Below are 14,740 nucleotides of genomic sequence, written 5' to 3' on the forward strand. Positions count from 1 at the left end.
GTGATTTCATCATTTATTCATCATTATACTATGATTTACAGCTCGGCGACCGTGTCGCCGATTGAAATGGTGGAACAACCATAATCCGGTCGTGTAATAACCCTACGTTCTTCCGGTATGGAACCGCCTTTTTTTTTTTTTTTTTTTTTTTTTTTTTTTTTCTTTTTGCTGATGTAATCCAACATTGATCTCCCCCGCTACCTTCTTGAACGAAGATGAAAGATTCATTAAGCTATAGAATATCAGGTCAATTGTAGAGTGAACAGCTGCGCCCGTCCGAACTTATGAATGCTGTCGAGTATCAAGGCATATACACCTCAGTGGATTGCTGGCAGTGACTTACAGCTTTATGAGCAAGGTTTCGCTTCTTAAAGCTTGCACCTCCAATACCTTCTCGCGTTTTTCTCTCAGCATTCAATGTCCGACACTCCTCCTGTCCGCGGGGGCCGCCCTGTGTTACGACATAGCTCTCTCTCCGGTGGATCCTTTATACAGGATCATCAGCAGTATAAACCCTCTTCGCACAAGCCCCCAACTATACGGAGCATCCTCCGGGGTCCTCATGAGACCCTCACCTCCCCGATGCCCCTCACTGGCTACCCCGCCAATGAGCAGAGTGGCTCGATCAAGGAAAGCGGAATTGTGCACAGCATCTTCAACGAGTCATTAAGCTCTCTCCCTCCAAATACTCCTAAAACCGTTGCTACGATCTTTTACAAGGCGGCGTCCGATCCAGTTCATCCTCATATCCATCCCGATTCATCCTCCTCTCAAACCAAACCCTCAGACCAGCTCCCCGTTCCAACCGTTGCGCCAGGTTCGGCTCCCACATTAGACGTTGAACAGCTTCCTCGAGAACCACTAGCCCTTGAACCAGAGCCGTTAGATCATCTATACGGCCCATATGTCTCGCAACTATGTCTGACAAATTTCTTGCAAGTGATGGAGGACATGCCCACTCCCTACCAGCGGATGAGCAGCTCGCATCGCTGTTTGGATAAAGAGGATCAGCCGCGAGTGGTAGAAGTGACAATCTGCCCTCCTCCAAACCCGGAGTACCTATCCTTCGAGGATATGCGGAAACACGAGAATATATGGCGATTTGAGCGGGAATGGAATGTGGAAGTTGTCATGCAGAAGGAAAGCGTGTTTCGAAGACATAAGCGGTTAGCTGTCTTTGACATGGACAGTACCCTGATCGAACAGGAAGTCATTGATGAAATTGCCCGGTTCATTGGCGTGGAGAAGGAGGTTTCGGTACGTTCCAAACCCCAAGATTCAATAATGAATAATGTGGGCAGTATGAGATATTTATACCGTCCTGCAATGTAATTTTAGGAAATAACTGCTCGTGCGATGAACGGCGAACTTGACTTCTCAGCCTCCTTGGAAGCGCGAGTGAGACTCCTAAAGGGCGTGCCTGCAGACGTCTTCGAAAAACTCAAGTCCATCATTACCATCGCACCCGGTGCCCGTGAACTCTGCGGCGCCCTGAAAACTCTCGGATACAAACTGGCAGTTCTGAGCGGCGGTTTCCAACCCCTCGCAGAGTGGCTGGCTGGTGAATTGGGGCTGGACTACGCCTTTGCCAATCACGTACGAGTGAACCCCTCTAGTTTTGTGAAACTAGCCCCCCTACTCCTTTTTTTTAAAAAAAAAAAAGAAAATGATAATAAGAATACAAATCTGACACCTTACACTCCATTTCTAATACAGCTCGAAATCGACGCTACTACACAAACCCTCACCGGCAAGCTCGTGCCAGATTACCCAATCGTTGACGCCGCGCGAAAGCGGCACTTGCTCCGCACTCTCGCTGCTGACAATGGCATTTCTATCGCGCAAACACTGGCCGTTGGCGATGGCGCGAATGACCTCCTTATGCTGAAAGAGGCTTGGTTGGGCGTTGCGTGGAGGGCGAAGAGCAACGTGCAACTGGAAGCGCCGACTAGACTTAATGGGACTTCGTTGGTGGATGTTTTGTATTTGCTTGGGTTGCGGGAAGAGGAGATCAACGAACTGATTGAGGCTGGGAAAGCGGAAAAGAAAGAGGTAGCTTAGGTTAATGAAGGCTTTCAAAACACCTGTGTTTTGGATCTAACCTCGACCGGCATATATAATAAAGGATAAGGGTGACTGACGCTGTGTTCATATGCCTCCGTGGATCCGGTTGGACCCATTACGTTCTTTGTAGATTTTTGGATATTACTTACATATACTTTTACAATGGCCCATATGAGCATATAGTGTACATGTCAATATATTAATAGATTTTGGGAATTTTGAGCATCTCTTTTGGCTAGTTCTTCGGTTATACCGGTCATATGCGGGCGAATCTTGCGCCACGGGCTCTGGATTTTCCAGGGCGCTTTGGAAGCATTCTCATGTTTCTCATACTTTGAAGTCTTCACTTCACGCCCCGCAGTATATATAACCGGATTATCTTGTCACCAGTCTCGCCATGCGAAATATTCCCTTCCTGTATTCCTAGGTAATGTCGGGTTCTAGATATTGACACCACTTAAGGAGGATGTTTGCGGATGGGGGTGAGGAAAATCACACACGCTTTTACAATCTAGCAACCAGTCAAGAACGAAATGGGCTTGGTTGATTCCCCGGTTAACTTTCTGAGTGAGATTTGTTGAAATCTCATGCCATTCCCAAGACATATTATACATCTAAACAGAAAACAAAAAAAATGACAGGTCGTGGTCTGTATGAAACTAGAGGGGAAAATACCAAAACGCCAAAGACCAAGAAGCAACCCCATCGGTCCAAACTACGTATGTAGATGTCGCGTGTTAAAAAGCCCAGACAGGCCTCACAATTCCCACAAACATAAATAGCCTTATCGAGGAGTTAAAACAAATAATAAATCATCTCACGGCCTCCCCCGCAACCAGCTTCTCCACATTCTCACTCGTCGTCCCCTTCCCACTCGCACTTCCAACATTCTTACCCCTCTTTTTCTTCAACACATTCTCAATGAACGCCTCGCCCGCCTTATAACTACTCCTCACCAACGGACCAGATGCACAATACAAGAAACCCATCTCAAGCGCCCGCTCCTTCCACATATCAAACACATCCGGCCTCACGTATTCATGGACCGCCATGTGTCTCTTGGTCGGTCTCATGTACTGTCCGAACGTAACGACATCAACGTCGATAGCCCTCAGCGCCCGCAGAGTATCCCATAGCTGTGCCTCCGTCTCACCCAGACCCAGCATGAGAGAAGTCTTCGTAATGAGCTCCGGTTTCGTCGCCTTGGCCGCCTTTAGTACACGTAGGCTCTGCTGGAATGTCGCCCGCCGATCACGGACAAATGGCGTCAGCGCCTCGACCGTCTCGACATTGTGCGCGTACACGTCCAGTCCCGAATTGGCCACGAGGGCCACCATCTCGAGATCCCCAGCGTAATCGCCCGTCAAGCACTCGACGAGAATATTCGGCGCCTTCTGCTTGATTTTCAGCACCGTCTCTGCGAAATGTCTCGCGCCGCCATCCGCAAGGTCATCCCGATCAACGCTTGTCAGCACGACATATCCCAGCCCCCAGCGCGAGAGGGCCTCAGCCGTGTTTTCTGGCTCGTGTGGATCGAGCGGAGGCGGCTTATTGGATGTTTTCACACTGCAGAAGCGACAGCCGCGCGTACAGGTGTCGCCCATGAGCATTATTGTAGCCGTGGCTGCAGACTTGGAGCTGCCGCCCCAACAATCGGAGATGTTGGGGCATCGGGCTTCCTCGCAGACGGTGTGCAGGTTTAGGCCCCGGAGATCGTTCTTGATGCGCTTGTAGTTCGAAGAGTCTGGAATGGGCGTCTTGAGCCAGGAGGGGAGGCGGGTTATTTCTTTCTTTCTGCCAGCTGGTCCTACAAGGGCTGTTTTCAGGGCATATGCTTCGGCGGGGTCTAGAGGCTCGTCCTTTTTGCCAGAGACGAAGTCGGAGAATGCAGGGCCGGCATTTAGTTTGTCTTTGAAAGCTGTCGGTGGGCGCTTGACTGTGGTGGAAGGATTGGAGGGATTGGATATGGAGGAGTCAGGGGGAGTGGTCGTTGCATAGGATCTCAGGATAGTTAAGCGGAGGGCAGGTAGGGCGGAGGAGGGACGGGCGGAGAGGGAAGAATGGGCGGAGAAGAGAGTTCGGAGCTTGCCGGTGGAGGCTGCCATGGCGAAGGTCGCAGGTTGTGCCAAACACCACGCCGGATTTTAATCAGGCAAGGATACACTGGGGTTCTGAAGGCAGAAGATCGACTGAAGCATGGTCTATCTATATCATATATATAGATGTAATGTCTGATACGAACTTGTCAGCAAGTTTTTATTTTAACCATAGAAAGCCGCCATTACCCATCGCGATCGACCTGATTGGATACACGGAATAACGTGAGCCGGCAGCCGGATTAGTAAGCAAACCCAAGATACACGTGAGCCCCTGTGCCCTAAGAAGAAGCTTGAATGCAAACCAGGAACGAACCCCTTTATTTATTTCATTTTACCGTACTACCAATGGCATGCGCAAGCACGTTTCTTGCGAGAGATAAGAATCAATATGAAGCAGAGAAATTCGGAGGCGTCTTTGATGGGCAGACGACCAGATCCCACCCAGTCAGTCACGATGACGACTACGGAGTAGCTACCAAAGCAAGAGACCGGAGTCTGGGCTGGGCGTGCACCAGACGAAGGCTAACACGCTAACCACGGAGCAACTTTGCGGCTGATAGGATAGGCAGTTCGCTCAATTCTTCACGCAGCTCTCAACAAATCACGGCGGTGCTCAGTCACATTTTTTCTGACTAGCTGAATGTAGTACGCTTCCAGGCACGTACGTTGGGCATCCAACAAATGTCTCCGTGAAACATCCCATCCGAGAAAGGTCCTGATTCGAAGGAACGCGTGTGAGCATCGAAACAAATTCCCGAAGCGGACATTGGGCTGCACTCAGGCTTATTTATTATATCCCTCTCCTCACAGGCGCGGATGAACTTTGGGAAAAATATACGCCATTGTTGCTTGGTTGATTCTCCTACTTCTCTGTAATACTTTGTGTGTTTTCTTGGAATATTCTTCCGATGGTCAAAATACGACGATTTTTTTTTTTTTTTTTTGATTTCTATCCTGCATTTGTGAGAATTGCTATAACTCCCATCTTATTTCGATTAAAATATTTCATTCAAGACCTTTAAACTAGCCATGTCTACCACATCCCCATGGCCGTCGGCGTTCCATCCTCGCGCAATGGATTTCAATAGCCCAACCCCGCTGGACTTCATCCGCGGCAAAACAATTCTGCTTACTGGTGGCGCGTCCGGATTTGGCGCCGCATTTTTCTCCCGTTGGGCTGCCGAAGGCGCAACAGTGATAATGGGTGACATCAACACGGCATCGGGGAACCAACTCGTCAAACGGGTTCGCGAAGAAACCAAAAACCCAAATTTACACTTCTTGCCCCTGGACGTAACCTCCTGGGAGTCCCAAGTCGAGTTTTTCCGTGAAGCTGTGAAACTTAGTCCGCATGGCGGGATCGATACAGTCGTAGCCAACGCGGGCATCAACAAAATGAAAGAGTCTAAATATTTCGAAGAGCCACCAGTAGACTACCTTAATGATCCCAACCCACCCGCTCCGAGATTCTCCACTATCGACGTAAATCTGACCGGAACCCTATATACCACTCACCTAGCTTTATTCTACTTGCCCCGCAACCCGGGATCGACGCCATGTTCCCCGGCATCTTCAGAATTTACTACTCACCTTCCAGCAAACACGGAAAGGGACAGACACATACTCCTCCTAGGCTCCGTGGCAAGTATCCTGCCTCTACCCTCCCAAGCCCCTTACTGCATCTCTAAACACGGTGTGATGGGTCTTTTCCGCTCCCTGCGCGCCACAACCCCTCTGAGAGATGGGATACGCGTAAACATGCTCTGTCCGTATTTTACCGAGACACCAATTATCGGCGTTAGCGGCAAAGCAATCTTATCTGGCGTCGCACTGACGGATATTAATCATGTCTGTGATGCGGCGACGCGCTTCGTGGCGGATCCTGGGTGCGTAGGACGCAGCGTTGTCATCGCGCCAAAGCTCCGGGTTAGGTCCCCTTTATCTGGGCCCAGTCCCAGTGGCAGATCGGAAAGGGAAGAGGAACGAATCCCAGGTGTGGGTGGGATGAAGGGCATCCCTAATATGGAGGATATATACGATCTTCCCACGAATGCTGCGAATGGTGGGCGGCAATCTGAAGCGAAAGTTGGCGGCGGGGGTGGAATGGAGGTAAGGGAGATAGCCATTTGGGAATTTTACGCACATGATTTTGATGACGCGGAACTATTTTCGCGGAGGATGATCGGCATTTTATTGATGGCGGCAAGGATAAGGGGTTGGTGGTTGTTTGTGGTGGATCTATGGGACGGATTCACCATGGTGCTGAAGAAAGCGTTTGGTGGTGCCGGCAAGCAACCTGGCAGTGACAAGAGAAAGAAAAACATTTAGGGACCTCGGAGGAAGAGGGAAATTTTTAGTTTCAGTCATTGTCTTTTTGTGGCCCTCCTTTTTTCCTAAGATTTACTCTCGTTGCTGGTTTGTTCCGTGTAATTTTAAGCCGTCTTGTCGTGTTTCCATTTTGCCATTAAATACTCCTCCTCTTCCCACCTAAAACGGATTCTTTTCTAATCGCACAATATCTAGGTCGTTGCTCTACGTAATGAAGTCTATATTGCTGAGCCAAACTAACTGATATTATACATATAAATATTGGGATACTCCGCTCATTATCTTTCGAAATAAGGAACCGACACAAGCTTTGGTAACATACGCTGTAATCACACGAAAGGGTAAAAGCCGCATAGATATGAATACAGACAAAAAACAAGTAACTGGACACGGCAGTACCCATAACTGCCATGAACTACGCCTAAAACCTAAGGCCAAGATGAGTCTGAACTTTTGTTGCCCTCAAGGAGCTGAACAAGGGACATAAGCGCCCTTTTCAGGCCAGAATCGGAAGTCCCACATAAATCCATCAGAATCGAATCCACAATTTTATCTAGACGGGCGTGGATATCAGCACTTCTCCTTCGTAAAAGACGTTCTTTTATACGTAACTGTGAGGCTTTTGATAGATGAAGCCCTAATCTTGTCCGTGCTTTGTCCGAGATACCATCCGCGACGACTCCGGTAGAGATTGGGTTGCTGTTCGTATTCTCATATGTTCCCAGCGCAGACAGGTATATCTGAGCAATGAAAGCAGCGCACAGCGAACTGAGTTTCTCGATAGATGCTGTCGGAAAAATATCCTGAAACGGGTGTAGGAGGGCTTTTTCTGTCGTCGAGCGCACAAATATAATGACTGGCGACGAGAGGGTTAAGTCTGATTGAGGGTTTTGCATTATTGAGGTTTCGAGGTGATCAATTACCCATCCTACACTCCAGGATGTTGCCTTCACGGGTTTCTTGTCTCTGCTTGGGATTGCCGGAGAGTCCAAGGGAAATTTGGAACCCGTGGGAGTACAGGGTGATGAGCAGCTTCCTTTGGTACTCCCGAATACGGATTCACTCTTCCGCAATGAGGACTTTTTCTGTATCCATCGGGGAATTTGGTTCTTGAAACTCAATCGCCGCCCTAGTAGGCTCCGGGAGACATCTGCCGACCTGTCGCCCAGAGGTGATGGGGTTATGTCACCAGTAGAGGCGTAAGATCCTTGGGTCGCGTAGCCGCTGTCATCACAAGAAGTGTAAGACTGTTCACCGCGCGACGAAAGGCTCAAGGTACTTGGTTCAGATGACAGTTGCTCAAAATTGGGAAACTCATGTGCAAATTCATTCGCATCAGACTTGACATGTGAAGTAGCGCGACGGGTAAAGGATTTCGGGATTGTGATCAATTTGGGCTTCGCTACGCTGATCCTTATAGGTTTCTGTAATTTGCGTTAGTGCATGAGCAGCTTGTGTGGATTAAATTCACTGGAATCTCACCGCAATCTCGGCTGATTCACTTAAATTTTCCGATGAGCCATGGTATCTACACTGCACGATTTGGCACTTTCGCTTCTTAGCTTTAAGCGGCTCATGAGTATCAATATTCCCGTAATGTGCGCTGATAAACTCCCCAAAATGCCAATATTCTTCAGTCGCGAATGCTTTGATTGGAGGGCTGGAGATTCTTCTGGAAAATGTAGCAGACGGTTGGAGAGGTTGAGAGGATGGTTGCTCGTTTCGAGGTTGTTCAGGCGTGACAATCTTGGTAGAGCCGTTTGAACAACTACGGCTGGCGGGGGGATCAAAGCTTTCGTGTGGGACTCCAGGAGAATATTCTTCACTATGACGAGCGTCCAAATAAGGAACAAACGTTCCGCCCATGGTTCCTCGCATTGGAAGGCAATCGGACTTCGCCAACGGAGAAGTTAGCCCGATGCAGTTGGAAATTGGCTGTCGGGTAAGGGCGCGTCGTGATCCGGGTTGCAGAAACGTCGGCACAGATAAGTGAGACTCCAGTGTATCCATACGCTATGCGCCAACTGGACATTAATTGAATGCTTAAATGTTATTATCCAAACTGACGGGGTGAAGATAATAATTAGACAATCGCCTGGGGTATCCGCTGGGTTGTAAGAAGAGATAAGTTGATGGGAAAGAAGCCGAAGAGCACTTCTCCTAATAAGTTAGCGGACCTTCCAGGTTCATCATAGCTGAGACTTCCGAGTCCTAATAAATATGACGCCAAAAGGGAACGTTTCTGTATGCCACATCTGTTGAATGAAAATAAAACCAACAAGTGCAAACGGTTGGCATGGCTAAACGAAAGCCAATAAGTTCAGTTCACAGCACACCTTCGCCAAACTACGTTCCCAACTTTGAGCGAGCATAAGTTGAAACAATACAAATCAACGGCACCACCACCGCTGCGTTTAGGTTATAAAGAAAAACATTTTTAAAAGGGAAAAAAAAAGTGTGAGCTAGAAGGATAGAAACAATAGTGGCCAAAAGCCAGGGGAACTATTGCAATTTGAAATCCTGAAATAAATGAAGAACCAGGACAGCTATCCATAAGGCTGTCAGGAACGGGTTGAGTGATGATGCGATGACTTGCCAGCCGATGCCGCTAAAACCGCCTAGGCTTGCCCATTAATATTGCCAACATCAAGATCGTGACCGCACACTGGAAAAGTGGAGAGACGTTGGAGTGTTACTGGAGGTGTTCCTGGGGCCGGTGCAGGTACCATAAACACCGCCACTGCTGAAAATTGGTTAATTCCCCACAAAGTTTCAATCATATTCCTAAGATTTCATTTCAATCCCCTGTCTACCTTTGGCCCCTGAAGGCCCATAAACTCAGGAGAGAAAGTCAACAGCCAAGCGGCATTGCCCGTTGGACCGTCGCAGAATGGCAACAGTGGGCTTTTAATAAACAAAGAGCAGGGCAGTTTGACACAACCAGCTGCCGGGGATAAAAGTGAAAGAAAGAAAGCTATTTGGCGAGTTGTTGGAAATCTCTTTGACAAAGTTGTGATTGAGGTTGGTTTTTGCCTGATTGGGAACAAGGTTGGTTGGTTGCTTATCTCGGCTAATAGATGATCCGACATCTGATAAGAGATCCTGCAAGCAAACAGGACAAACAGAACTCTGCCATTATTTGAAAAAAAAATCCATTGAGCATATATGTTCAGCATACATAGTACTACACTACTGTATATATAATCTACGAGAAGACGGATTCAAGGGGATCAACAACTGGGAAATTATAGTCCCGGAGATATTCTTTCAGGAGCGGAAACCTCCTTTCAATCCTAAATGCTCTCCGAGAGCTTTGTTGCGTCGTTCCTAACGTCCAACAACCAACAAATCTCGCCCGCGCTCAAGGATGCTGGGATATGCCTCCATGAATTTCAGCCGGCGCAATCACTTCGTCTAACTTTTAAGAAGAGCTCCACTGATTCCAATTGCTTGGCTGTGGGTAGTTCACACATATTCGCGTCACAAGCCGGCAAAGCGGTCGTTCATGTGTACAGCCGGGAGAAGAATAATCAGGAAGCGACCGTACCTTTTCCGGAGCGAATTCGAAGTCTCACATTAGCAGGAGGATTAAGCGAACCCGGATTGCTAGTCCTGGGTACGGAAGGCGGGAGGATTATTGTGTGGGAGGTTAGTGAGCGTCCTGTTGAAGCCTTTTTGCTCCAAAGCTCTCATTATTTGGTCCCTAACTTTTTCTTGTAGACATGCACAGGGCGCCAAATATCGACAACAGCCTCCCATTTACAACCCGTTACTTCGTTGATCGTAGACCCAACCAACAATTTCATTTTGTCTGGTTCGGAAGATTCAAATATCCATGTCTGGGCGATCCCTCTTTTAACCTCCTTCTCTCGTTCATCCAGCTCCCAGACACAAACACAATCCAATTCCCCGCTCCGGACATTTTCTCACCATAGAGCACCAATTACGAGCCTTGCGGTTGGCCATAGCTGTAGCAAGAATAATGTTGCGATTTCTACGTCCCGCGACAATACCGCCATTGTATGGGAATACCGAACCGGAAAACTATTACGCACATTCCTCTTGCCAGCAACCCCGCTGTGCTCGGCTGTGGACCCCGCAGACCGTGCATGTTATGTCGGATATGACGATGGTAGCGTTCAAATAATATATTTCTTCAAAACGCCTTCGATCCAAAACGTACTTCACGACAGTAGCCAACAGTCCACCCCCTCACAGCTCTCAGCAAATGAGCGATGGCTTCCACCCAACCTTGATCTGGGCGCAGCACAATGCCTCACGCTCTCATATGATGGAATGACACTTCTATCAGGTCACAAGGGCGGAGCAATTGTATGCTGGGATATCGCCAAGGGAAGATATGCCTCGACCCTAACCACTTATGGTTGTCCCGTAACCAACCTGCAGATGCTGGCGCCGACTGGCTTCGTCCAAGAGAGCAGCGAGTCGACCAGATTAACTATCCACAATATTGTCAAACCACGCTATGATCATGCCCTTTCAAATTCGGCACAACTTGGAGACGTTATTCCAGCGACATACACTTTCCAAGCTCACCTCACCGGTCCACTGCATCTAGACAACTCCCAACCAACAGATGAGTTCTCAGAAGCGCTAACCCATCCGCTTTTCCCTCCATCCTTGATATCAGAAGGGCTAGCTGAGCTTTCTGCCCTTGAAGCTGGCACCACCAGCTCGACAACGAACGGTCAAATATCTCAACCTGCGGCTCGAGAAAACCTAGATACTTCCAAAGTTCAATCGCTGGAGGAAGAAATCGCACATTTGAAGAAACAGGGTTCCCTCCAAGAATTAGCAACTAGAGCCAGCGTTGAGGAGCTGGTAAAACTCCGGCAACATATCGCCAGTCTAGAAGATGAAAACAACGAGCTCTATGAGAGACAGCAAAAGGCAAAACAGGCCAGGCTAGAGAAGCAAGCGCGGCAGGAAGAACGTGCGCTCAAACGTAGGAAGGCATGGTTTGAGGCTGAGAAGAAAGGGGAGAATGGAGATGCGGTCATGCGAAAAATGGAAGCTAAGGACGAAGAAGATACGAGCGACGCAGACATTATGAGTAGTGGCGATGATTAAATGTGCTTTTTATACACCTACCTGGAGTGGAGCTTTACTTTTGGCTCCTAACGATATCATGGGAAGGTAACATTTTGCTTTCAATGTCACGTGTTTTGCTACAAAAAGGGGGTGCTGGAAATAGGGGTTCCGGAGTTTCCCATCTTAATTCATGTTGGGTTAATATATTTTGAGATACAATTTTTGGGCAAGGCGATGGACCACATATTCTGTTGGGCTCCTTTCACCTAAAAATCATCATATCTATCGTCTAGCTAGCGAACTCAAATGGTGGATTGATACTCTCTCCACGAACTATGGGCAACTACGAGCATATGAAACCATGAGTTTTGCTTTAATGTCTAATTAACAGATCGTTCATCAACACCAGCGAGGCCACAGATCGCATAAAACTTTTTCAATATATCTGCAAGGGGTATCTAGAGCCAGCCTCACTTCTTCCGGAATGATTGCACAACAACTTCCCGCAATATTCCCAAAGCCTGACTAGTATCAAACGAGCAGCACCTAAGAAACATTACCTTCAACCACACCCTTCAGCCCCATTAAACCTAGCCAAACTGCCTCCTCCGTCCTGATGGTCCGACTTCCCTGGCCCGGAACCACATTAATCCAATAATCAAACATCTTCTCAGCCTCACTCGGTTTCAGGCCCTTTTCCTGCAACTCTTTATCTGCCTTTACCGCAGCTTCAAGACCTGCTACACCACCAAATACAATAATGAGATGTTCAGACTTGGGCACATGTCCTGCAATGACATCGGATAACGGGGCACCCCGTTCCGATGTCCCAAAAGACAAATCATACCCACCTTCAAAGGGGCATTCGGTAAACACGGTAGAAAGCGAGGAGCATCGTCTCACCGAATACCCCCAGTAGTAACCCATTTCTTCCCGCGGTGTAACAGGTGATACCACCTCAGCAACTTCTGATGGATCTTTTGATGCCCCGAACTTGACAGTTACTCGCGTATTTTCCGGCGCAGGGATATGAGGCACGCGAGATTTCTCTGGAAGACCTGTATTAACCAACGTATAAGAAGTTGATGAGCCCTGTCCTTTCTTTTCCTTATTTTTCTTTCCTTTCTTTCTTTCATGGTTCGTATTGCCATATTCCCTAGCCGTTCTAGCATCCGCTTGCTCCTCGCTAGCCGAGACAGTAACGCCCTCTCGATATTCACACCATTCATTTGCTCGTATGTGATGCGGCATATCCAAGCTCGGTAATGTTCCCGCCGTTCGGAGATTTCTATGCATGGGGAATAGGTATTTTCGGAGATAGGGCGGGGTTTCTAGGTAGGAGAGGACGTGTGCGAGGAAATGTGAAGGGTCGGAGTAGGCAGTGTATTCATCTTCGTTTGCATTATGGTAGGGTTTGGATCGTGTTTGGCGGGCATCGTCGTCGAATATTACGACCTCATCGACGCAGAATACTGCCAGCGCACGGGCGATTGAACCTGCTAGGAATGTTTTTTGGTCGTGCGATTGGGCGCTGGTTGACTCTTTGTCAGCGCATGTCCTCCTTACGTCCGTTCGATGAACGGTGCGAAAGGCTTACTTTGCAATGATGCTCCCCGGAAGAGCGATGCTCAATGTTTGTGATCTTCCTCCGCGGGGGGTAAATACAGCTGTGGGTTTCGAAGTATCAACCTCAATGCCGCCGTTAGGTTCGGAAGGCTGTTCGTGAACAGTCTTTCGTTTCTGTAAATTTCACATGAAATTAGGATATGTAATTGAGGGCGAGCACATTGAGCTTTAGGCATGTTTCTTCCCCATCCATACCTTTGATTTATGCATAACCAGCTCCCAAGTCCTTTCAAAATTTATGGGGTTGATTATTGTCTGGTTGAGCGCAGATTAAGATTTATCCACAGCCCGGCCCGGAGGCGAGAGATAATTTAGTAGTAGATAGATAAAAGTACTTTTCCTAACAAGTTTGGCAAATTTGCGTTTTTCTGCAAGAGGTGAAGAAGCTATCTTGAGTAAAGTTTATCTCAGCCTCAGACCTCTTGTTCTGCGCGGCCAGCCACCGTGGCACTAGACTACTTTTGTCAAGCCACCAGATAAGATAAGATTGATAGTGTAAGTAATAAAAAAGCAACTTCACTCGCTCTACCTAATGAGCTTAATCTGAAATAATTATTAATAGGTACTCACCGTACCCACCGTACTCTGCTGATTCTTTCGAGTTTGTGTACGGAGGATCCTTTCAAAAATTTATATGATAACAGTATTTTACAGCTTAAATTTTTAGTGCTAATCAAAACTTTTGATGAAAGGTTCATTTCTTGGTGTGAGTCTGATCAAGTAAAAATGAGAAAATGATTTCATTTAATCTCATTCAATCTCATTCTTGACATAAAATTACTACTTTTTAGAAAATTTAGTATTTATTTTTAAATTTTGAAAAAGTAATGATTTTTGATAACACTTTATGATATTTAAAGTGATTTAAAACAATAAAAAGAAATCAAAATATTAGAGTATGAATACTGATCTCATTTAATGACTAAGATCACTTCTAAATAGTAGTTTCACCGACACTATATGAGACCACTATCTCTGATATATATTTGAGATCAAGAACCAATCTCTCTGATCAACAGAATCATGAGAAAGTTCAGTCCTGGTCTTAGACACTGTCACACTGTCTCACACAGGCTGACACAGCCAGTCAGTCTACTCTGTAAAGTAATAGAGAATTCAATTATCTTTTAGGGCCTGTTCGGTGCGGCCGTGTGTACTCGTTCTTTTTGTACGGATCTTCACTTTTTTTAAAAAGTACAGCCTCAATATCATGACTGTTCAGTGGATTGAGCAGCTGTACTTGCATCTTTTGCCAAGATCTTATGAATAAGCAGTATTTAACTTCAACAGTGTGTGATGATGTAGAATAGCACTTTTAGAGGCAATATAGTGTAGAATAGTGTAGAATAGTGTTCATAGTGGAGATAGTTAACTAATTAGTAATATTGGTTAGAAGAAAGCTCTCTGGACTCCGTTCAAAAAGAACATGTTTTTGTGAGCTTCCTTTCTCCATCCCAGAGCAGTGGGCAAGGTGGAATAGTGTGGTGGCACAACGCCGGCTTGCTACTAATAATTGGTAAATACACTATTTTTAATGAGATCCACTATTGCGTTCAAAAAGTACGGACGCA

General features: G+C 47.1%; 6 protein-coding genes across 7 annotated transcripts; 3 read left to right on the forward strand and 3 right to left on the reverse strand.

Moving 5' to 3' along the window:
- The first annotated feature begins 147 nt into the window (after positions 1 to 147).
- BDBG_06712 (phosphoserine phosphatase) lies at positions 148 to 2,771 on the forward strand. The gene is made up of 3 exons (XM_002623227.2): positions 148 to 1,257; positions 1,339 to 1,596; positions 1,717 to 2,771. The coding sequence occupies exons 1-3, from the start codon at positions 418 to 420 to the stop codon at positions 2,059 to 2,061; spliced, it is 1,443 nt and encodes a 480-aa protein (XP_002623273.1). The 5' UTR covers positions 148 to 417; the 3' UTR covers positions 2,062 to 2,771.
- BDBG_06713 (lipoyl synthase, mitochondrial) lies at positions 2,245 to 4,606 on the reverse strand. Its single transcript, XM_002623228.2, has one exon. The coding sequence runs from the start codon at positions 4,167 to 4,169 to the stop codon at positions 2,877 to 2,879; it is 1,293 nt and encodes a 430-aa protein (XP_002623274.1). The 5' UTR covers positions 4,170 to 4,606; the 3' UTR covers positions 2,245 to 2,876.
- Positions 4,339 to 6,779, forward strand: BDBG_06714. Of its 2 annotated transcripts, XM_031722743.1 has the most exons (2): positions 4,339 to 4,731; positions 4,810 to 6,728. In XM_031722743.1, the coding sequence occupies exon 2, from the start codon at positions 5,193 to 5,195 to the stop codon at positions 6,489 to 6,491; it is 1,299 nt and encodes a 432-aa protein (XP_031579590.1). In that variant the 5' UTR covers positions 4,339 to 4,731; positions 4,810 to 5,192; the 3' UTR covers positions 6,492 to 6,728. The 2 variants fall into 2 exon arrangements, with proteins under 2 accessions (XP_031579590.1, XP_002623275.1); XM_002623229.2 differs by having other exon boundaries at positions 4,339 to 6,779.
- BDBG_06715 (uncharacterized protein) lies at positions 6,076 to 9,435 on the reverse strand. Its single transcript, XM_002623230.2, has 2 exons — positions 7,974 to 9,435; positions 6,076 to 7,915 (listed from the first exon to the last, which is right to left on the reverse strand). The coding sequence occupies exons 1-2, from the start codon at positions 8,499 to 8,501 to the stop codon at positions 6,920 to 6,922; spliced, it is 1,524 nt and encodes a 507-aa protein (XP_002623276.2). The 5' UTR covers positions 8,502 to 9,435; the 3' UTR covers positions 6,076 to 6,919.
- A 353-nt stretch (positions 9,436 to 9,788) lies between these two features.
- On the forward strand, positions 9,789 to 11,582 carry BDBG_06716 (WD repeat protein; the record flags this gene model as incomplete). The annotated part of the gene is made up of 2 exons (XM_002623231.2): positions 9,789 to 10,139; positions 10,212 to 11,582. 2 exons carry the CDS (start codon positions 9,789 to 9,791, stop codon positions 11,580 to 11,582), a joined length of 1,722 nt encoding a protein of 573 aa, XP_002623277.1.
- Positions 11,583 to 11,672: 90 nt separating this feature from the next.
- BDBG_06717 (DNA segment Chr 2 Wayne State University 81 expressed) lies at positions 11,673 to 13,654 on the reverse strand. The gene is made up of 3 exons (XM_002623232.2): positions 13,365 to 13,654; positions 13,141 to 13,283; positions 11,673 to 13,074 (listed from the first exon to the last, which is right to left on the reverse strand). The coding sequence occupies exons 1-3, from the start codon at positions 13,377 to 13,379 to the stop codon at positions 12,090 to 12,092; spliced, it is 1,143 nt and encodes a 380-aa protein (XP_002623278.1). The 5' UTR covers positions 13,380 to 13,654; the 3' UTR covers positions 11,673 to 12,089.
- Between the last annotated feature and the right edge of the window lie 1,086 nt (positions 13,655 to 14,740).

The sequence above is a fragment of the Blastomyces gilchristii genome (genome assembly GCF_000003855.2).
Source record: "Blastomyces gilchristii SLH14081 genomic scaffold supercont1.14, whole genome shotgun sequence".
In the NCBI taxonomy this organism is placed as follows: Eukaryota; Fungi; Ascomycota; class Eurotiomycetes; order Onygenales; family Ajellomycetaceae; genus Blastomyces; species Blastomyces gilchristii.

Coding starts and splice junctions, on each gene's coding strand:
- BDBG_06717 (XM_002623232.2), bottom strand. Junction 13,075..13,140: donor CCGGGGAGCATCATTGCAAA/GTAAGCCTTTCG, acceptor AGAGTCAACCAG/CGCCCAATCGCACGACCAAA.
- BDBG_06715 (XM_002623230.2), bottom strand. CDS start 8,501: ATGGATACACTGGAGTCTCACTTATCTGTGCCGACGTTTCTGCAACCC. Junction 7,916..7,973: donor GTGAATCAGCCGAGATTGCG/GTGAGATTCCAG, acceptor CGCAAATTACAG/AAACCTATAAGGATCAGCGT.
- BDBG_06713 (XM_002623228.2), bottom strand. CDS start 4,169: ATGGCAGCCTCCACCGGCAAGCTCCGAACTCTCTTCTCCGCCCATTCT.
- BDBG_06714 (XM_002623229.2), top strand. CDS start 5,193: ATGTCTACCACATCCCCATGGCCGTCGGCGTTCCATCCTCGCGCAATG.
- BDBG_06712 (XM_002623227.2), top strand. CDS start 418: ATGTCCGACACTCCTCCTGTCCGCGGGGGCCGCCCTGTGTTACGACAT. Junction 1,258..1,338: donor GCGTGGAGAAGGAGGTTTCG/GTACGTTCCAAA, acceptor ATGTAATTTTAG/GAAATAACTGCTCGTGCGAT. Junction 1,597..1,716: donor ACTACGCCTTTGCCAATCAC/GTACGAGTGAAC, acceptor TTTCTAATACAG/CTCGAAATCGACGCTACTAC.